Below are 21,762 nucleotides of genomic sequence, written 5' to 3' on the forward strand. Positions count from 1 at the left end.
AATTGCAGATTCTCACCAGAACCTGTCACCAGCGGTTGTAACACATGTATTACTCTTGTTTATTATTTTTATGTCAGTGGTTTACCTGAGTAGAGAGATCATGGGCATTCTTCTGTTTGTGTTGTGGTATTTTTCTGTGTGTATTTCCATCCGTCTCTTTCTAGCTGTCTTTCAATTAACCAATCATCTGTCTGTCAATCTACCTGTCTATTTCTCACTCCAGTATTGCCACAATCTCTTATCTAAAACCCATTGTAGCCAGATGCATTATTGAAAGTCATCTCTTTCCGGATTTAGAGAGACACAGTATATTTAACAGCACCTTCACCAAGGTCTGGGGCAGTGCCCATTAGCAAATACATTAATATATCTGTAGCAAAGTATGTCAATATTTATGCCAAGTAAGATTCATAAGTCCGGTTTTGCTGCCAAATGTCTTTGCTACAAACTTAGGAAAAAAGCTTCTTTCTCAGAGCTTTCTCCATTTAGATATAACAAACGATGGATCGTGGACGTAAAAATGCTATTTTGTAGAGAAAATTCAGAAATGTGAGAGAGCTAGCAGTTTCTCGGCTCCATTCTCAAGATTTTGATTTTGTTTGTAGGGGTGCAGAAATCTCACAAGCCCCCAGGTGATTCTGATTTCTGATAAAGGGGTCCCTGGGACCACCTAAGAGAAACCCTATCTCACAGGATAGAGTAGGGATCCTACGTCCTTAACTGGGGTAGGCTTTGTGGGGTTTGGTTCCCTCAAACCCCTGAAGTTGTACCTCTATTTTGCCTCAGTAGGTGCTCCTGGGAGGGTCTGGAGTGTTCACTTAGTTTTCTGAGGGCCCCTCAACCTACAGGTGATCTCAAAGGACTGGTGTGGACAGTCACTCTGGGTGTAATGTGGGAGGTTCATCAGGTTCACCCGTATGAGGCCGAGGAGGGGGTATGGGTGGCAGGAGGTGAACCCCGTCCCCGCCTTGTCTCCTGGTCCACAGTAGCAGCTTAGAAAGCACCATCAGAGGTCAGTCTGGAGGCAGCAGAGGGCGTCCCTCCCCTCAGTGCTGGCGTCCCCAGCTCAGAGGCATCCCCGCTTGCCCCCTAGCGGCAGTGAGAGTTAGGGCCCTGCCAGTTTCACTCTGGGACCATCCCATTTAGGATGGAAAGATGCAGCCCTCTTCCCATACCCTGCCACCCATACCACACCCACAAGTCTTCACATCCTCCTGACCCCAGAGTCTCCCCGAAAAAGGAATGAATTCATAAAAGGGAGACTGCCAAGTGACCACTCCGTCTAGGACCCCTGCCAGAAGTGAGTCCTTGTTTGACTGAGAGCCATGTGCCTGCTTGCTTTCTCAAGTTCCACCCCCAGCCACCGCGGCCCTCCCAGCTGCATCCCTCAGGCCCCTTCATCCTGGGTCTTGCCTGCGAGCCCTGCTCTCTGGGCTTCCTCTAGGTACATGGAGTTCTTCCCTATCCCCTCCAACACCACCTCTGACTTCTACTTTGAGAAAAGCGCCAACTACTTTGATTCGGAAGTGGCTCCCCGGCGGGCGGCTGCCCTGTTACCCAAGGCCAAGGTCTTGACCATCCTCATCAACCCAGCAGACCGAGCCTACTCCTGGTACCAGGTGAGCCAGGGTGGGGCCCTGGGTGGGGGTACGGGCTCTGTCTACCGCTCAGCCACCAATAAATACCAGCAAATATTTATTTAAAATTTATTTATTTAAATTTTATTTATTTAAATTTTATTTATTTATTTTTGGCTGTGTTGGGTCTTCATTGTGGTGCATGGGCTTCTCATTGCAGTGGCTTCTCTCGTTGCGGAGCACGGGCTCTAGGCGCTTGGGCTTCAGTAGTTGTGGCTCACGGGCTCTAGAGCACAGGCTCAGTAGTTGTGTCTCACGGGCTTAGTTGCTCTGCGGCATGTGGGATCTTCCTGGACCAGGGCTCGAACCCGTGTCCCCTGCATTGGCAGGCGGATTCTTAACCCCTGGGCCACCAGGGAAGTCCCTCAGCAAATATTTATTTTGCGCCTCCTTTGTGCCAGCCCTCAGTAGGCTCCTGGAATGCCGTGGTGGGTAAGAATGGTCCCGCCTCCACTGCACTTCTAGCCCGGAGGAGAAGCCAGGCAGAAATCCATGTTGAATACCAGCCGAGTTACCTGCTCACCCTCCCAGCTTCGTCTGGGGACCTGCCTCTGACTCTGACACCAACAAGAGGTGGAGGCTGATTCCATCTTGATGAAGCCTAGATTCGGTGAACAGTGATCTGGGCTCATACTAACTGTGGCCTCCTTGCTGGGCACGGGGTGGAAGGGGGGTGGGACATCAGAGAAGGACAAGACACAGGACCTGCCATTCTTAGTGGAGAATGCAAATGCTCGATCAGGTAAGGAAGTTACGTGGAATGCGGTTTGTGCTAGAGAGTGTGACTCCTAGTTCCTACTTGACTATGTAAGAACTAGAATTTTCTTTAATTTCAATGACCTGACTTAATTTTTTCTGAACATCATTCCACTGGGCTTACAGGAAAGCTTAGGCTCTGGCCGTTTGGGGGTTTTCCTCCCCTGCCTGCCAGTCTTCCTAGGATTATGCCACAGTGCCAGGGTGTGGGGCTTCCTCGTCTAGAGCCGATCAAGGAAGGCCCCTCTAGGTCTGGCCACCCTCTGAGCCTCCTCTCTGGGGCCTCATTGTGGCCACAGGCTGGTAGGAGGCAGGTGCAGACCCTCTTTGCTCCCTGTTCCCACAGACCTCTCTCTCTCTTCTCACTCCCCAAGCCTGGGGACCCTCCTCGTCTGGTGGGCAATCTCTCTCCTCCACTTGCTTCTCTAGGACTTTCTGTCTATACCTCAGTATTCTCCTTCCCTCTGGGCTTTGTCTTTGGGGGAATAAAGGCCACTTCTCTTTTCTGCTCTGCCGAGTGTTCCCCACCTCCTGGCAATGAGCAGAGATTGGCTGTCTGCTCTTATGGGGGAAGGAAAGAGGAAGGAGAAGGCTGTAGAGGGAAAGTGGCCCTGGCTGAAGTCCGTCCCCATTCTGTTCTAACGCTCCTGCTCTACCTCTTCACCTCATTGGAACGTCACGGCAGTTTTCTAGAGGGCAGAGGGCTTTGTGCATGTCCCCTCGCATAGATGAGAAGACCAAGGTTCAGCAAGCCAGGTGACTAGCTCAAGTTCATGTGCTGCCATTTTGAACCCAGCTCCTCGAGGTCTAAGACCCTGTTCTTTCTTCTGTCCATGGTCGAGGTGGGATAAGGAGAAGGGGGACTAATTCCTACCAGGAGGATCCAGGAAGGTGCTGGAGGGAGAGGTAGGACAGTGGCCTGCCTCAGAGGGGAGGTCAGGAGGGGGAGCTGTTATGCACCATTATTGCACCTCCCCCACCCGAGCTCTGTGATCCTCAGTGGAGGTGTAGGGGCTCTTGAGGGTTACCCCTGGTGGACAGGTTCCTGATCTCTGGACTTGGGAATTATGCAGATGCCGACTGCCCGTGGCATTATTTTAGGTGGTTCAAACCTGGTGTTTTCCCCTTTCCAATTCTTTCCCAATCCTTCTGTCTTAGACTGCTTGGGTTGCCATAGCAAAATATTATAGGTTGGGTGGATTAAACAACAGAATTTTTTTCTCACGGTCCTGGAGCCTAGAAGTCTAAATCCAAGATCAAGGTGACAGTCGATTTGGTTCCTGGTGAGAGCTCTCTTTCTGGCTTTTAGACAGCCACCTTCTGTGTCCTCACATGGCAGAGCAAGCAAGCAAACTTTGGTGCCTCTTCTTACAAGGGCACCAATCCCATCACAGGGGCCCCACCCTCATGACTGTATCAGGACCTGTAGCAGACATTTGTATCTGCCTGGTGTTTGAGAACATTGCTTTATTTTTATTGTATTTATGAATGATTACCTTTATATATGACAACTGATTCTAATTTTCTATTTATGGAGACAGTATTGAGTTTTATTTTGAAATACATTTACATGAATAAGAAAGATGATTCAATGCAAAGAAACTTACGTTGACTTGTCACGTACAGGTGGTTTATGGATATGGCAGAAATCACAGAGGTGGTGTGAAGCAACCAGCATTTGGAAGCTCTGATCTAGTCCAACTCCCATCTCTCAAAGATGGGGAAACTAGGGCTCCCAGGGGCTATGACTTCCCTGAAGTCACAGGGTAATGACAGGTAGAACCAGAACTTGAACCCAGGGCTCCTGGTTCCAGCTCAGGGTCTTCTGGCTGCCTCCTGGTTTCTGTCCCACAAAAGCCTCTTCCCTTGGTCCCTCCACGTGACATGCTGACCCTCTCTCTCCCCTCGTCTGCAGCACCAGCGAGCCCATGATGACCCAGTAGCCCTGAAGTACACCTTCCACGAGGTGATCACAGCTGCGCCCGATGCATCCTTGAAACTGCGCGCCCTCCAGAACCGCTGCCTGGTCCCCGGCTGGTATGCCACCCACATGGAGCGCTGGCTCAGCGCCTTTCACGCCAACCAGGTAGCTGCCTGTCCCTGACCCTCGGGAGGGCAATCACGGCCCTGGCTCTGGGCGGTTAGCAGAGCGCCTCAAAATCTCTTTTACCAGTTACAGGGCCAGACATGGTGTCATTGGAGAGTTAGATCTTTGGGGCCTTCAAAGGTTTCAGTCTTGTTTATCCCAAGCCCTTGTCCCATCACAACAGGCTCTTTATCCCTAAGGGGACCCAAAAAGCTCTGGGATGGGCCCCTGGGAGTGAGGGAGACAGGCGTGTGTGACGGAGGGAGAGCCTGGTTGCAGAGGTAGATGGGGCCAGATTGCTGAGGCATTTTAGGGAAACCCTTGGAGGATTTAGGCAGGAGAGTGACATGTGGTCCAAAAACTTGGAGAGAGGCAGAGAGGGGGTGTCATAGGGATATGAGGGGCAGGCAGGGTTTTGCCGATAGCCTAAACCCTAGGAGAGGATGGCATTGGTCAGAGGAAGCTGGCAGAAAGCAGGGAGTTAGTTAGACTGCCCAGGACTGAGGCATGGGGGCACCTCCCGTCCACAGGTTGAGGAAGAAGCAGTCTACAGAGTGTGGGGTCCCCAATTTATAACCATGGCTGCTGACCCAGAAGACTGGGGGCCTGTTTGCCACTGGAGTGAAAACAGGTTCAGATCACACTCTCCTTTTGCTTTTTTTTCCAGATTCTGGTCTTGGATGGCAAACTGCTGCGAACGGAACCTGCCAAAGTGATGGACACAGTGCAAAAGTTCCTTGGGGTGACGAACACCATTGACTACCACAAAACCTTGGCGTGAGTGTTACCCTGGCCTTTCAATGGGGGGATGTCCTGAGCAGGCACCTGGGCCCAAAAGCCAAAGGCTTGAATGATTAGGAGAAAAACACAGATTAGTCAGCAAATGTGAGGAAGTACGCATGTCCCTGATGGCAGTCTAGCAGGAAAGTTAACGTGACTTGAGTCATATTAATAAAGATATTGACTCAGGAAAAAGGGAGGTGATGACTCTGTTCTACTCTGGTCAGTCCTACACCTGGGGTGTTCTTTTCACTCTGGGCTGAACATTTTCAGTGTTTTACCTAAGTAAGTTAGACCAGCAATGAGCAATTCCAGTTCCCACAAGGGTTTCTTATCATTAGATTATGACTTCAATATAATTTAAGGAAAAAGATACTATAAATATTGTCATTGACTAATCATTCCCATCACTCAAAACCCAGTGCAAGTGCACTGAGAACGCTGTCCCAAGATGGATAAGTGCCAGCCTGTGTTGAGGGGGCTCAGGGCTGGGGAGAGGCTGTCTCCTAGGGTATATCACAGACAGGTGACACACTCATCTGAATGAGGGAGTCTCAAGAGAAGGAGAAACAGTCACCTTCCCCAGCTACCTTCTTAGGAAAGCCCTTCAGCAAGAATATTCCCTTCTCCTTACTTTGGAAGTTGAAAACGGAAGGTGGAAAACGGTAGTCAGTCCTTCCCTTTGAGGGTAGAAAGGAGCAGCAGCTGCGGGTATGGCTGTGGCAGTAGAGATGCCTGGGTTAGGATCCCAGACCTCTTCGTTAACTGTGGGCCTCGGACATGTGTCGTAGTTCCTTCAAGCCTCACTTTCCTTCTCCGTAAGTTGGGGATAAAGGTAATAATTCCCACCTCCGGAGGGTCACTGTCTTGAATGAAAGCATGTGGGTGGGGCTCTTGGCTCAGTGCCCGGGATGTACTAATCTCAGTAAATGACAGCTACTCTCATCATCATCATCACCACCATTACCATCACATGTGCCTACCCTGGGACCCATTCAAAAATCCCTATCTCCCTCTCCTGCCAAATGTGAACTGTGTTTTCCTTCTGTCCTCATGCCCAAGAACCTCCTAATGGTTCCTGATCTGGGACTGAATTCTGATGCCATTATGCCTCTCCTCCCCATGACAGCATCAGATCTCCTCTCCCCAAAATACCTTTGAAGGTCCAGCATGACTTCAATTCTGAAGGCAGTCTTGCTCTATCATTTCTGAAATTCATTAGAAAAAAACCACAACTTTGCAGTGATGCACATGCTTAAAGGCAACTGTAGATACAGCATTTCTTGATAAAGATTGAATTTATTAAAAAGCAAAAGAACCTCCACTAAACTTTTTTCCCCCTACTGGGTTCTCACCCCTGAGCTGGAGAGTGCTAAGAGGACCCCCAGAATAAGGAAGGATGGGAAGTGTTCATGTTAGGGACTTGCTGCAGCAACTGAGCCTGCCCAGTCAGGAGAAGAGAGATCTCAGAGCGTGCGGCCTGCCTTCTGCTGAGAAGAGGGGGCAGGTGTGTTTAGTGGAGCCCAGAGCCAGAGCTTGGGCAAACAGATGCAAGTATCAGTCCCACAGACCAGAGTTTGCCTATGGGAGTGGATCCTGTGATTTTCTAGGAGGCTCTGCCATTCCTGAGGTCTGTGAACATTGCCTGAAGTGGGAAGGGGCTGGGCTCGGCCGGGCCAGCTCCCACCCACAGGCTTTCCCCACCTTCACAGGTTTGATCCAAAGAAAGGATTTTGGTGCCAGCTGCTCGAAGGAGGAAAAACCAAGTGTCTAGGCAAAAGCAAGGGCCGGAAATACCCAGAGATGGACTTGGATGTAAGTAGCAGACCTGCTGCCTGCGGCAGGGGAATAAATGTTGGGGGTCCCTGTACTGGAGGGAGTCTTCTCTTTACCTGACACCCAGCACTCAATGGTCTTGGCATTTCTTGGGTGGTGTTCTTAACAGGAGGAAATGTGGGCTAGGGGATATAGTGGATCAGAATTGATTTAGTCAAATGAGTATTTCTTCTACAAGGGCTGAATGCAATGGGGCTTTGAGAATGAATCAGACCTGCTCTTTGCCTTCAAGGAGCTCCTAGTCTAGGAGGGAAATGAGTCACATGTGCCAATAAGTAGAATACAAGGGAGGAAGTGTTTTGTGTAGTTAGGTATGAACAAGTGCTGTGAGACTTCAGAACAAGGACATGCCACTTGAAGTTGGATGGGTAAGAAGGCTTCTCAGATGAGGTGGGGGGGTGGGGGGGTGTCTCTCGAGTTGGGTCTGGAAGGATGGGGTGGTATTTGGACCTATGGCATGGAAGGATAAGGCATTCTTGTAGGAGGGGATGGCATGTATAAGGATATAGGGGAAAGGGCACACACTGTGACTCTGGTTACATTTCCCTTTTTTTTCCATTACCCCTTGATAATTTTTTAAAAACTGAAGTATAGTTGATTTATAATATTGTGGTAGTTTCTTGTTCCCTGTGGTATACAGTAAATTCTTGTTGCTTATCTGTTTTATATATAGCAGTATACCTGTTAATCCCATACTCCTAATTTGTCCCTCCCCCTTCCCTTTCCCCTTTGGTAACCATAAGTTTGTTTTCTGAGTCTGTTTTGTAAATAGATTTATTCTTTAGATTCCACATATAAGTGATATCATACGGTATTTGTCTTTCTGTCTGACTTACTTCACTTAGTATGATATTCTCTAGGTCCATCCACATTGCTGCAAATGGCAATATTTCATTCTTTTTAATGGCTGAGTATTTTATAGTGTGTGTGTGTATATATATATATATATATATATATATATATATATATATATATATATATATATATATATACCACATCTTCTTTATCCGTTCATCTGTTTGGACACTTAGGTTGCTTCCACATCTTGACTATTGTAAATAGTGCTGCTATTAAATTGGGGTGCATGTATCTTTTCAAATTAGAGTTTTTGTCTTTTCTGGATATATGCCCAGGAGGGGATTGTTGGATCATATTGTATAGATCTAGTTTTAGTTTTTTAAGGAACTTCCATACTGTTCTCCGTAGTGGCTGCACCAATTTATATTCCCACCAACAGTGTAGGAAGGTTCCCTTTTCTCCACACCCTCTCCAGCATTTGTCATTTGTAGATATTTTAATGATGGCCATTTTGACTGGTGTGAGGGGCTGTCTCATTGTAGTTTTGATTTGCATTTCTCTAATAATTAGCAATGTTGAGCATCTTTTCATGTGCCTCTGGCCATCTGTATGTCTTCTTTGGAGAAACGTCTATTTATGGCTTCTGCCCAGTTTTTGATTGGGTTGTTTTGATATTGAGCCGCATGGGCTGTTTATATATTTTGGAGATTAATCCTTTGTTGGTTGCTTCATTTGCAAATATTTTCTCCCATTCTGAGGGTTGTCTTTTTGTTTTGTTCATGGTTTCATTTGCTGTGCAAAAGCTTTTAATTAGTTCCCATTTGTTTATTTTTGGTTTTATTTTCATTACTCTAGGAGGTGGGTCAAAAAAGATCTTGCCGCGATTTATGTCAGAGATCGTTCTGCCTATGTTTTCCTCTAAGAGTTTTATAGTATCCGGCCTTACATCTAGTTATTTCATTCTTTTTGATGCGATGGTAAATGGGATTGTTTCCTTAATTTCTCTTTCTGATCTTTCATTGTTTGTTAGTGTATAGGAATGCAAGAGATTTCTGTGTATTAATTTTGTATCCTGCAACTTTATCGAATTCATTGATGAGGTCTAGTAGTTTTCTGGTAGCATCTTTAGCATTTTCTGTGTATAGTATCATGTCATCTGCAAACAGTGACAGTTTTACTTCTTCTTTTCCAATTTGGATTCCTTTTATTTATTCTTTTTCTCTAATTGCCGTGGCTAGGACTTCTAAAAACTATGTTGAATAAAAATGGTGAGAGTGGACATCACTGTCTTTTTCCTGATCTTAGAGGAAATGCTTTCAGCTTTTCACCATTGAGAATGATGTTAGCTGTAGGTTTTTCATATATGGACTTTATTATGTTAAGGTAGGTTCCTTCTATGCCTACTTTCTGGAGAGTTTTTAATCATAAATGGGTGTTGCATTTTGTCAAAAGCTTTTTCTGCATCTATTGAGATGATCATATGGTTTTTATTCTTCAAGTTGTTAATATGGTGTATCACATTGATTGATTTGCAGATATTGAAAAATCCTTGCATCCCTGGGATAAATCCCACTTGATCATGCTCCTTTAAATGTATTGTTGGATTCAGTTTGCTAGTATTTTGTTGAGGATAAAGATCAGAGCAGAAATAGAGATGAAAACAATAGCAAAGATCAATAAAACTAGAAGCTGGTTCTTTGAGAAGATACACAAAATTGATAAACCTTTAGCTAGACTCACCAAGAAAAAAAGGAGGGCTTCCCTGGTGGCGCAGTGGTTAAGAATCCACCTGCCAATGCAGGGGACATGGGTTCAAGCCCTGGTCCGGGAAGATCCCACATGCTGCGGACCAACGAAGCCTGTGCTCTGCAACTACTGAAGCCCAGGCACCTAGAGCTAGTGCTCCGCAACAAGAGAAGCCACCGCAGTGAGAAGCCTGCGCAACACCATGAAGAGTAGCCCCGGCTCGCCGCAACTAGAGACAGCCCCACGCACAGCAACGAAGACCGAACACAGCCAAAAATAAAAAATAAAAGTTTTTTTAAAAAAGAGAGGACTCAAATCAATGAAATTAGAAATGAAAAAGGAGACGTAACAACTGACACCACAGAAATACAAAGGATCCTAAGAGACTATGACAAGCACCTATATGCCAATAAAATGGACAACCTAGAAAAAAATGGACAAATTCTTAGCAAGGTACAATCTTCCAGGACTGAACCAGAAAGGAATAGAAAATATGAACATACCAATCACAAGTACTGAAATTGAAACAGTGATTAAAACACTCCCAACCAAAGTCCATGACCAGATGTCTTCACAGGTGAATTCTATCAAACATTTAGAGAAGAGTTAACACCTATCCTTCTGAAACTCTTCCCAAAAATTACACAGGAAGGAACACTTCCAAACTCATTCTACGAGGCCACCATCACTCTGATACCAAAACCAGACAAAGATACCACAAAAAAAGGAAATTACAGGCCAGTATCACTAGTGAACATAGATGCAAAAATCCTCAACAAAATACTATGTTTCCCTTTTCTTGTTTGCCCCGGTTTTAATTCTCTCTCTTCTCCCTGTCAATCACAAGAATTTTGACCTTGTGTGCTGTATTTTGGTGCTCCTACTATATGAGTTTTCTTTTGAAGGTTGTGATTTTGAAGAAGATTGTGAATAAATAATGGGAGTGTGGGATGATGCCAACAGAATGGTGGTTTTTAAAGAAGAGGGGGGGTCACTCTTGAGTCAGCACATGACCAAGATCTGAGCTTTCCTTCCTGTTACAGTCCCGTGCCTTCCTGAAGGACTATTACCGGGACCACAACATCGAGCTTTCCAAGCTGCTGTACAAGATGGGCCAGACACTGCCCACCTGGCTACGGGAGGAGCTCCAGAACACCAGGTAGCCACGGCCACCACAGCCAGACTGAATGTGACGGCAGGGACGTCCCGCCACACGCTGAGCCAGACTGACCTGCAGAGTGGGGAGCTGGGCCCGGGCTGGCCAAGTACTTACAAGCAATACTCTGCTGCAGCCCAGGTAGGGCCAGGAGAAGAGCCCAGGCAGGTCCACACGCACCTCAGAGCGTCCAGTGCTGGGTTGGTGGCCTCTAGGACCTCCTTCGCCAACCAGGGTCCATTCTGCTCATAGTTTTTCATGGGGAGGCCACTTCCTGTTGGTGGAAGACCACAAGCTGGTAGGAAGCAGTCCACAGGACTCTGTTTTCTGTCCCTGTGTTCCACCCACCCTACCCTCTCCATCCCATCACTCCCTGCTCCAGTAGGGTGTCCACTCAGTAGTAGTTTCCCTGTCCTCCAGACAACGAGGAGAAGAGCCCAGCTGGGGCTTTTGCCAAACCAGGGAGAGAGATTGGACGTTTCCGTGATGGTTCAAGCCAGGCTCTTCAGAGGGGTCAGCTGGGAACCCAGAGGTGGTCCCTAGGCTGGGTGTGAGCGTGTCCAGCTCGAGAGAACGCTGGACCTCCACACCCATTCTGCTTCATACCTTCCCATCTCACCTTCCCTCTTTAGAGAGAGAACCGCTGGTTCCTACAGTACCCACCCAGTCCCAAAGGCCTCCTTCAGGGCCCTGGGGCACTGCCACGCATTTGGACCCAGAGACCCAGGCCTCAACCCTACCCCGTCCTTCCCCCTGGGATATGACATGTGTGGTGTTTCCTGTGGTAAAGGACTGAGGCGGTCGTGGAGTCGGCCGTATACATGTCCCAGTGTACATATGTTGTCCCTAAGCCCCCCTGGCCTTGGCCCCTGGCAGATGCTGGGCAGACTTGCTGAGACTGCCATCCCTGCTCTGCGCCAGCTGCCTGTGGCCAAGGGTTTCTAGAGAGCCCCTTAACCTCCCAAATACTAAGAAGCTAAAGTATTTTAATATTTTTTTTCTTGGTGCCAGAGTTTATACCCTGGGTGCTGGGGTCGCACTGTGTTACATATATATATATAACATGTATATATATATATATATATATATTATATTTTTTTTGGTTGGGTTTGTTTTTAATTCAGTCGTACAAAATGGTGGCAGGCCCCAGTCCCAAAGGGCGTCGTATCTCAGTGCTAGAGAATGGGATGGAAGGGGGGGGGGGCGTGTTCATGTGCGGAGGCCTCAAGGACACAGTATGGAAGTGCCCCAAAGGGCGTCGTATCTCAGTGCTAGAGAATGGGATGGAAGGGGGGGGGGGCGTGTTCATGTGCGGAGGCCTCAAGGACACAGCATGGAAGTGCCCTGGGAGAGGGCAAGTGCCATGGCCGCCCCGGGGCTGCCCCAGGTGAACAGGTGGCGGGATGCACAAGGAAGACCTACTCTTTCCAGGAGATCTGGCTTCATGAAGCGCGGTGACCCTGGGGCACTTTTGGCCAAAGGAAACAGCCAGGCTGGGGTAGGAGACCCCGGGGCTTAAAGGCTGGCCTGTTCCCCTTCTCCTCACATGGTGCTAGGTTGGGAGCTGCCCTGGGAGCCACAGAACTGTCTCCAGGCCCCCTGCCGACAAGGGGGGGGCGGTCTCTGGGCTATTTTCTGGTTGGGGCCTGCTCCTACCCACCCCTCCCGCCCCCATCTTTTAACAATGTGAAGTGACTAAGGCTGGGGTGCCTTTCCCCAGCCCCTCCCACTGCCAGTTCAGCTTTGAACTGACACCTGGGAAATCCTTTCTGGAGAGCCTTGTCTTGTTCAGAAGACTCTACCATTTTGGGGCTGAAGGGTCCTTCAATGGGTGTGGACACAGGTCCAGAAATGGGAGGTGGCCTCCGGGGCTGATGTCACAGAACCGATTGGGAGCAGGGCCAAGAATTGAACTCGAGGCTCCCAATGCCGCGCCCAGTGCTCTTCTTCCAGTGCCACACTGCCTCTGAGCCCGTCCTTGGGACCCTACTCTGTGCCAGGTTGCTGTCCCTCCTTTAGTCACGCCCTTGGTCATTCCACGATATGGGGACAAACCACTCCTTCCCAGCCAGGGTGCCTTTGAGCCTTCTCAGTTCCAGATCTGCATTTGCATCCCTGTCGTGCTCTCCCCACCTCAAAAGGTTCTTTCCCAGCCTGGGAGCCTGGATCTTAGTTCCCAGGGTCTCCACTGGGATGGAGAAGTGGAATGTCCTACGGGGCCAGCTGCATCTGGCTCTACTGCCTCCCGAGTGAAGCGCTTCCATCATGCTTCTCATTGGGGCCTTAGAACCCGGGAACCCTGGTTGCTGCTAACCCTGCAGGGGATGAGAAGCAGAGTGTCTGAGGACAGGGTGGCATGTCTGCGTGTACGCTTGTGAAGACTTACCCGCACCAGGAACCAGACTCCCAGAGCGGGCAGCAGCTTCCATAGTGCAAAACCTGGGCCTCACTTCCCGTCTGTCAGCGCGGGGCTCTGCTGCATGACCCGTGAGGATGTCACAGCTCCCACCATCTGAGATCTTCCCTCTGGGCCTGGACACCTGGGCAGGCTGCCCAGAGCCTGTCCTCGTGGGGCGGGCAGGTCCGCTCCCCTCGTCCTCTGGCCTGAGGAAGAAACAGGCAGGTTTGAGGCCCTGTGGTAGCAGAGGAAATGCTGGAGACTTTTGTCCAGGCCCTTCTGGGAGGCTGGGGGCTTGACCTGTCACATGTTCTCAGTCTGTCTTGTCACTGCTACTTTTTCCCTTCCCACTAACGAATCTCTCTCGAGAACCCACTTCCAGGACCGGTAGGTACTGGGGAGAGGAGAGAAGTCCCTCTAGGTTCTCTCAGCTGCTGAGCACACAGATTCCCCACCACCACCACCACCACCACCACCACCACGAGAGGAGAAAACCAGAGGTCAGTGGGTGCAGTATCCTCAGCATCTTCCATGTTTACTAAGTCACTGGCCAAAAACAAGAAAAAAACCTCTACCATCCCTTCTGCCATCTCCTCCACACACCTGTGCCTCAAGCTCGGTGCAGGTGGGATGTGCAGCTGCCTCCGTCACTCGGGGCTCTAGAGCTGCCCACAGTGCGGGCATCTTGCACCTGGAGGAGGAGTCTGAGGTTTAAAGACTGGTCTCTTTCGAGCCCCTACGTAGGAGCAGCCGGTGCCTCTGGGGCCCAGCTGAGGGAGCAGTGGTCTGTTCCCAGTAGAAGAATACTACTAGGTTGACTCGCAGAGATTGCTGGTCCCAACATCGAGCCGTCCCCACAGGTTTGTTAGGAGAAAGAGCAAGTAAATAAGTAAGTGTTGTACCAAATATTTTATCATGAGCTCCCACTGCCCACCATTCAGACTTAAAATTAGTGTTTTGCCACATTTTAGTCTTTCCTTCCGTACAAGCATATTTTCTCTGAACTAGTTTAAAAGTTGCAAACAGAAGGAGACTCCACCCCAAATGCTTCAGCCTGCATCTCCTAAGAGCTAGGACATTCTCCTACAATTGGCCCAGTATCACACCCAGTATCACAACAGTAATTTCCCAGCAACATCTGCTAATCAACCCATATTCACAGTTCTCCCAAATAACTTACACCTGGTTTTGGAATTGGGAACTAGTTAAGGTACACATGTTGCATCGAACTGTGTTTCCTAAAATCTCTTTCAAGTCAGTAAACTTTCCCTTCTGCTCACTCTGGTTGTTTGAGTGACATTATTTCGGAGGCTAGCAGGCTGCTGTCCTATAGAAGTCCCACATGCTGGATTTGTCTGTTTCTTCACGGTGTCACAGAACAAGTTCCTCTAACCCCTGTATTGGCAAGGGTGATTTAGGCTATGGGGATTGGTACCTTTTGTGCTGACTTGAAAACTTCAGTCCATCCTAAGATGCCCCTCTGCTGTCACCTGTACCAAGTGCCAAGTCAGCAGAGGGGCCTGCCAGAGCTGGAGAGGGCGAGGGAGGAGGCATCACAGCCGCGCCTGGGAGGGTCTAGAAAGAAGAGGCTGGACCATGCAGTGTGGGCCTGTCGGGAATGAGACATCCCGGACTCAGAAGATCCTGTGCTGCCCCCTTTGCTCCTGGTGATGGAGCACAGGGCACCAAAGAGCATCTCTCTTTCTCTCTGTTTTGTGGTCTCTGGGTTTTCATTTCCTGGAGGCCCATGGTCTGTGTGCACTGGAGCAGAGCCAGCCCCTGGGATGCACCAACGAAGGGCTCCGCGGGGGGCGCTGCCCCACCCAAACTGCGGTTGCAGAGAAGAGCACTGGGCTGGAGGCAGGAGATGTGAAATTTTGTCCCAGTTGAGTACACTGAGTAGCTGAGTGACAGTTTTCCTCCCAGGGACTCAATTTCCCCATCTAGAATGAGCAGATGGGCCTACAGCATGGATTTTCAGACATCAAAGAAGGAAGCAGGTCTGCTGTAGTTGAAGTGAGGATGGAGGTCCCAGGCCCCCCGCACCGCTGCCCACGAGGCACTGCTGGGTCCCCAGGGCTGCCTGCCCCCAGAGGCTTTCCCTCGCCAGCTCAGACAGCCAGAGACATTTTTTAGTTCCCACAAGGGAGAGGCATGGGCTTTGTGTGGGGTCAATGTCAAGGGCCTATGGGGGGACTCTGGCTGTGTTTTATCCTAATAAGTTCACCCCTCCCTCTCTCCTTCCTCTCTGTGGCCCTTGAGGAGAATGAGGGCCGAGAGGGTTTTCTATGACTGTGCTAGCTTTTATTATCAGCAAGAGGGCTCCTTTTGTAATTTGTGCATGAAATTCATGTCATTTCCTGGGGAGAGGAGAGGGCTGACTGGAGAGGGTGCGGGGCACATTAGGGGAGCAGGCAGAGGTTTCCTTCCCTCGTGGGAGTGCGGAGAGGAGTAGAGAGGGGGGCGCTACCCTGCTCACCTGGTCAGGGCTCTCAAACCAGCCGTTTTGGGTTGTGTTAAAAGTGGGAACCTTCCCTCCATTAATGTACAATCTTGAACTAACTGCTAATAAAGTGGGGTTCTGTTTGTACACATTGGTCCTGTCTGTCCGTCTGTCTGACGTTTTTGCAAGGCCCGCAGGGGAGGGTGGAAAGAAGGATGTTCACATGCACGGCCAGTCTGGCCACCCCCGTACACACAAGGTGACTGTGAAAGATCAGTTCAATGGATTGTAAACTGAAGCTTTTCTAGATAGCAGAGGCCTGTCCCAGGACAGCCAGTGGGGTGTCTCAGGTGACAAAGAGCCCTCAGCCACGCTAGATGGTTGAGAAGTGCTGGGGCTGGAGCACTGCACTGAGAAGAGCCTCAGTCTAGAATTAGTTCTGCTATCAGTGTGTGAAGTGACCGGGCCAAGTCACTCTTATGCTTTGATCCTCGGTTTCCCTCATCTCTTAGGGGTGTGGAAGGAGTTGGACTCAGTGGCTACTCTGGCGAACTTGCTTAAAATGCAGATTCTCCGGCTGTGCCCCTAGAGATTTCTCTCTGGCAGATGTGGGGTGCGGCCCGAGCACCTGCATTTTAACAACCTCTCCAGCACTCTGGGAAACCCTGGCTCAGATAGAGGGCTTCTACGGGTTCTAATTAATTCAGAGTCCCACTGCCCGAGGAATGAAAACTTTGGGTAAAAACCAATGACTTCCTAGCCCTCCCAGCCTGGTTGAGTTTGAGATTTGCGGGGGAGGGGCAGAGGCAGGGAGCAGAGAGGCAGGAGCCTCTGTGGAACTTTATGAAATGCACATTCCCAGGCTCCCCCAGTCCCGTCCACTCAGTCAGAACCTCTGGCAGGGAGACCCAGAAATGTGGCTTTTAAACAAACTCCCTGCCGCACAGGAAAGTGTGGGAACACTGAATCAGGCCACAAAGGATGAGCCAGAGAAACTCCACAGAATTGTGGACCGCTGCCCTGGGGCATGCTGGGACACAGCTGGGAGCACATCAAAACACCAACCCCAATGGTACAAGGGCAGCACTTGCAGACACCTGTTTGGGGTTTGTCAGCTGGGAGCTTGGTATGGGTCGTGGGGCAACAAGAACATGGGTGGAGGCTGCATTAATGGGAGCAGTGGATCTGCATGATACAGGTGCGCTTCGGTGCTGGGTAGGTGGTCAGGCTACATCAGAGACTTTTGAATTTTAAAACAGTCTTTTGTTTTTTAAAGAGAAACTTAATTAAAACCAGGTAGAGGCAGGAAGGGTGTTTCTGGTTGGATGTGGGGTGAGTATCTGGACTGTCATCAGTTCAACTGCTCTCTGTCACCATACTATCGTGGAACCCTAGAAATCCTTGAAACACACTATGAAAGCCCAGCCCAGGTGCTCTCAGAGGTCCCAAGAGTCCTGCAATTCTAATAGGTTGAGTGAACAAAGACACATCGAACCCTCCTCACCCCCTAAGTGAGGAGACCACTCAGGGGACATGGTGCCCCAGGAGCAGTGCTGGATCCTGGAAGTGGGCATTTCCCTCAGAGAAGCCCTGGATCAGGTGCACAGGGCAGTGTGTTCCGTCATAGCAAAGCCCAAGAAACAACTTAGATGTCCATCTAGAGGGGATCAGCTAAGTAGCCACTCGTGTGGCCACATGCTGAAACATGACGATGGAGGAGAGAATAATCAGCTCAGTCTCCAGGTCCCACCAGGAAATATCTTTGAGACTGACCTAAGTGTGACCATTTGTGGAAAGAGAATGCTCCCTAACTAAGTACACATACATACTCTGCTGGCTCGTACTGCTTATGCTATTCTGCATTTTTTTTCCTGGCAATGTAGCTATCTCTCTCTCTCTCACGCCAAACTGTTAACTGGTTAGTTCTGGAAGAGGGCGCAGGGAAAGGGGAGAAGATTTCAAAAGGGACTTTAGCTTTGGCTGAAATACTTTACTAAACACAATGAAAATGCATGTATCAGTTGTGGAATGAAAAAGTCTTAAAAGTAATTAGAAATGGGTGAAGCAGAAAGGGGGTCCAGGCAGCTGGACTGTTGTGGGATGCTACCGTGAAAGCAGCCCTGCTGTTCCCCCAGCCCACAGGCACCCAAAGTGTGGGGCCTGAGGAGGCCCTGGCTGTTGGGGGGAAGTTCTTGCCTTGCTGCAGGTACCTTGAGCACTTGTCAAGCCCCTGAGCTGAGGATTCTGACTCGCTGTGTGACTATAGGTGACTCAGTTCCCACATGCTCACAAATGGGGGAGTTAGAGTGAACACCAGTGTTGGGACAAACCGACATTGCTTGCCTGAGAAGGACACAGCCTAACGCCTGTGAAATTCCTGACAAACACATCAACATGAATCTACCCAAGGAGAAACACTGGCACATCCACGTTGAGGGACATTATGCAAAATAACTGGCCTGAATTCTAAAATTGTCAGGGTCATGGAGGATAAAGAAAGGCGGAGAAATGGTTCAAGATTAAAGGATACTGAAGAGACCTGGCAATCAAATGTCACTTATGATCCTGGAGGGGTCCTAGACCAGGAAAGAGTTACTATAAAGAGCACCATATTGACAACCGGCAAAATGTGAATATGGACTGTGTACACTGGGTAATAGTACTTTATCAATGTTAAGTTACGTGATTTTGATTACTGTTCTGTTAGAGTATGTCATTGCTCTTAAGTCGTACATGCTGAAATATTGATGGGTAAAAGGGAAAAATAAAGCTGAATTTTAACTGATATTCTTTTTCCAATGGGTCAGACTTATCTGGTGCAGTTCACAACATGTCCACCAGGGGACACTGTCATCCCAGTCTCTGACGGGCTAGAGTCGGCCTGAGCCTCCCCGGGAAAGACTGGGCTGGTAGTTAATGGTGTTGAGGTGATGATATCATAAAGAATTCAATGACATGAATAATAAAAACTATTTCTCACTGTCGGGAAGGCCTTCTGCTTGTCAAGTGCTGTCTCTCTTCATCCTTGCCACAACTCTGAGGTAGGGATTGTCATCATTCCCATTATGTAGATGAGGAGTCTGAGATTCAGAGAGGTTAAGTGATTCTGCCAGGGTCACAGAGCTGCGAGTCCTTGGTCTGTGAGACTCCACCGCCTTAAGCCCCCTGGGTAGTCCTGCCTCCTGTCATGAGGCAAAGTGGGGAGAACTCACTGAGCCTGACCCTGTCCCTCTCCAGGCTGGACATTTAAAAGTATGTATGTATGTATGTGTGTGTGTGTATGTGTGTGTATATATATCCACAAAGATAAAGCAAACACTGCCTACAGTGAGATCTAAGTCTCCCTCTAAACAGCTCACCCCACCCCCAACCCTCACCTCTAACCCACCCCCCTCTCACCTCTTCAGGGGAAACCACTACCACCAGTTTCTGTGGATCTTTCCAGAAGTTTTTTTTTTTACAAATATGAGTAGCTAAGTACACATACATCCTCTGCTGGCTCGTACTCCTCATGCTATTCTGCACTTCACTTCTTCACTGGTACTGGGGACTGGGTAGAGGGGTATTTGCTGCTTTGTGTAGTAACAGATGGAGGTTCTCCTCCGCTAGAGGTACCTGGGGAGGCTCCACTCTGTCAAACCTTTAGGGAGGGAGGGAGGGACAGGCTGGAGCTTAAATTCTCTAGCCTTTGCCCCATTCTAGGGTGTTGTCCCTCGGGAAGGGAGGAGGCTGCATAGCATAGTTGTCGAAATATGCACAGATAGGCAGACCTGATGTCAAATAGGTTCATATTGGTTATCTGATCTTGAGCAAGTACCTCATGTCTCTGAGGCTGTCTTCTCATTGGTGAAATGGGAATAGTAATGGGTGGCAGGTGCCAGGGCTATTGTGAAGAGTAAGGGGTGCCTTACTTTTCCAGTGCTTGGAAAGCCCTCACCTGAACCTGCTTCATGCTGAGCGCTCAGTAAAGCCTGATCCAGTTCTTGTCATCAGACTCATGCAGCTCCCATGACTCAGCCTGGGGGTGGCACTGCCACCTTTGTCCTGAGGCTGATGAAGATGGGGCTGAAGGGCCAAGAGGCACACCCAAAGTGGAAACTCATCGCATATGACTGTTCTTTCTGGGACCCTTGAAATCAAATTGGTTAGGTGATCTAGGACACTGAGAATGACCCCTCAAAATATACAACTACCAACTTCACAGAAATACAAAGGATCATCAAAGACCACTATGAACTGCATGTCAACAAATAGGATAACTTAGATGAAATGGGCAAATTCCTAGAAATACAAACAAAAGTGACTAACAAAAGTGACTCAAGAAGAAATAGAAAATCTGAATAGACCTACAACAAGTCAGGAGATTGAATCACTAATCAAAAAACTCCCAGCAAAGAAAAGCCTAGGATCAAATGGTCTTGCTGATTAATTTAACCATGTATTTAAAGGGGAATTAACAACAATCCTTCTCAAACTCTTTCCAAAAAAACTGAAGTGGTGGGAACACTTCCTAACTCATTCTGTAAGTCTAGCATTACCCTGATACTGAACTAGACACAGACTCTACAAGAAAATAAAACTACAACATCCCTTATCAAGACATATGCAAAAAATTCTTAACAAAATAATAATAAACAAAACTCAGCAGCTAACTAGGATTATATGCCAGTATCAAGTGGGATTTATCTCAGGAATGCAAAGGTGGTTCAATATAAAAATCAAGGTAATATACCACATTAATAGAATGAAGGTGGAAAAACCACATGATCATCTCAATTGATGCAGAAAAAAAAAACATTTGGAAAAATCCAACACCCTTTCATGATAAAAACACTCAAACTAGGAATGGAATGGAACTTTCTCAACAAAGGCCATATATGAGAAACACAGCTTGCATCATTCTCGATGGTTATAAAACAGAAAACTTTTCCCCTTGGATCGGGCAAAGACAAGACTGACTGCTTTTTTCCCCCTTCTATTTAAGATCAGGAATTTCTATTCAGTGTACTGGAATTTCTAGCCAGAGCAAGTAGGCAAGAAAAAGAAATAAAAGACACCTAAACTGGAAAGGAAGTAAAACTATCTTTACTTGGAAATGACGTGATCTTATATCTATAACACCCTAACGAATCTACACACAAACACCCTTAGAACTAATCAATTCAGTAAAGTTGCAGGTGACAAAATCAACACACAGAAATCAATTTTACTTCTGTACACTATCAATAACCCAAAGGAAATTAAAAAGAATTCAGTTTATAATACTATCAAAAAATAAAATACGTCAAGTAGGAAATCATCCACACACAAATATGATATCAAAACCAGCAACCATGAGAAGAGGAGAGTACAAATGTGAGAAATGGGAATTGCATTTGAAATTAAGAGACCAGCAACTTAAAACAACCTTGTATATATATATATAGATAGATAGATAGATAGACTGCTATATCAAAACCTCATGGGAACTGCAAACTAAAAAACTACAATAGATAACACAACAAAAAAGAAAAAGCAATCCAAACACAACACTAAAGATACTCATCAAGCCAAAAGAGAGGAGAACAAAAGAGGAAGGGAAGAAAAAAGACCTAAAAAAATAAATCCAAAACAAGAAAATGGCAATAGGAACATACATATAGATAATTACCTTAAATGTAAATGGATTAAATGTTCCAACCAAAAGACATAGACTGGCTGAATGGGTACAAAAACAAGACCTGTATATATGCTGTCTACAAGAGACCCACTTCAGGCCTAGGGACACATACATACTAAAAGTGAGGGAATGGAAAAAGATATTACATGCAAATGGAAATCAAAAGAAAGCTGAAGTAGCAATGCGTAGACAAAATAGACTTTAAAATAAAAATTCTTAAAAGACACAAGGAAGGACACAACATAATGATCAAGGGTTCAGTCCAAGAAGAAGATATAACAATTATAAATATATATGCAACCACCATAGGAGAATCTCAGTATATAAGGCAAATGCTAACAGCCATAAAAGGGGAAATCAACAGTAACATAATAATATTGGGAGACTTTAACACCCCACTAACACCAATGGACAGATCATCCAGACAGAAAATCAATAAGGAAACACAAGCTTTAAATAACAGACCA

At 47.7% G+C, this 21,762-nt stretch overlaps 1 protein-coding gene across 2 annotated transcripts in view; it reads left to right on the forward strand.

The window, feature by feature from the left end:
* The window catches only part of NDST1 (N-deacetylase and N-sulfotransferase 1), a 67,656-nt gene extending 55,771 nt beyond the window's left edge, over positions 1 to 11,885 (forward strand). For both annotated transcript variants that reach the window (XM_079916988.1, XM_079916987.1), the window contains exons 11-15: positions 1,445 to 1,619; positions 4,309 to 4,479; positions 5,147 to 5,256; positions 6,972 to 7,074; positions 10,683 to 11,885. In XM_079916988.1, coding sequence (XP_079773114.1) covers positions 1,445 to 1,619; positions 4,309 to 4,479; positions 5,147 to 5,256; positions 6,972 to 7,074; positions 10,683 to 10,802 — 679 coding nt within the window. In that variant the 3' untranslated portion in view covers positions 10,803 to 11,885. The remainder of the gene's footprint in view (positions 1 to 1,444; positions 1,620 to 4,308; positions 4,480 to 5,146; positions 5,257 to 6,971; positions 7,075 to 10,682) is intronic.
* Positions 11,886 to 21,762: the final 9,877 nt, after the last annotated feature.

This window comes from Stenella coeruleoalba (assembly GCF_951394435.1).
Source record: "Stenella coeruleoalba genome assembly, chromosome: 3".
NCBI lineage: Eukaryota > Metazoa > Chordata > Mammalia > Artiodactyla > Delphinidae > Stenella > Stenella coeruleoalba.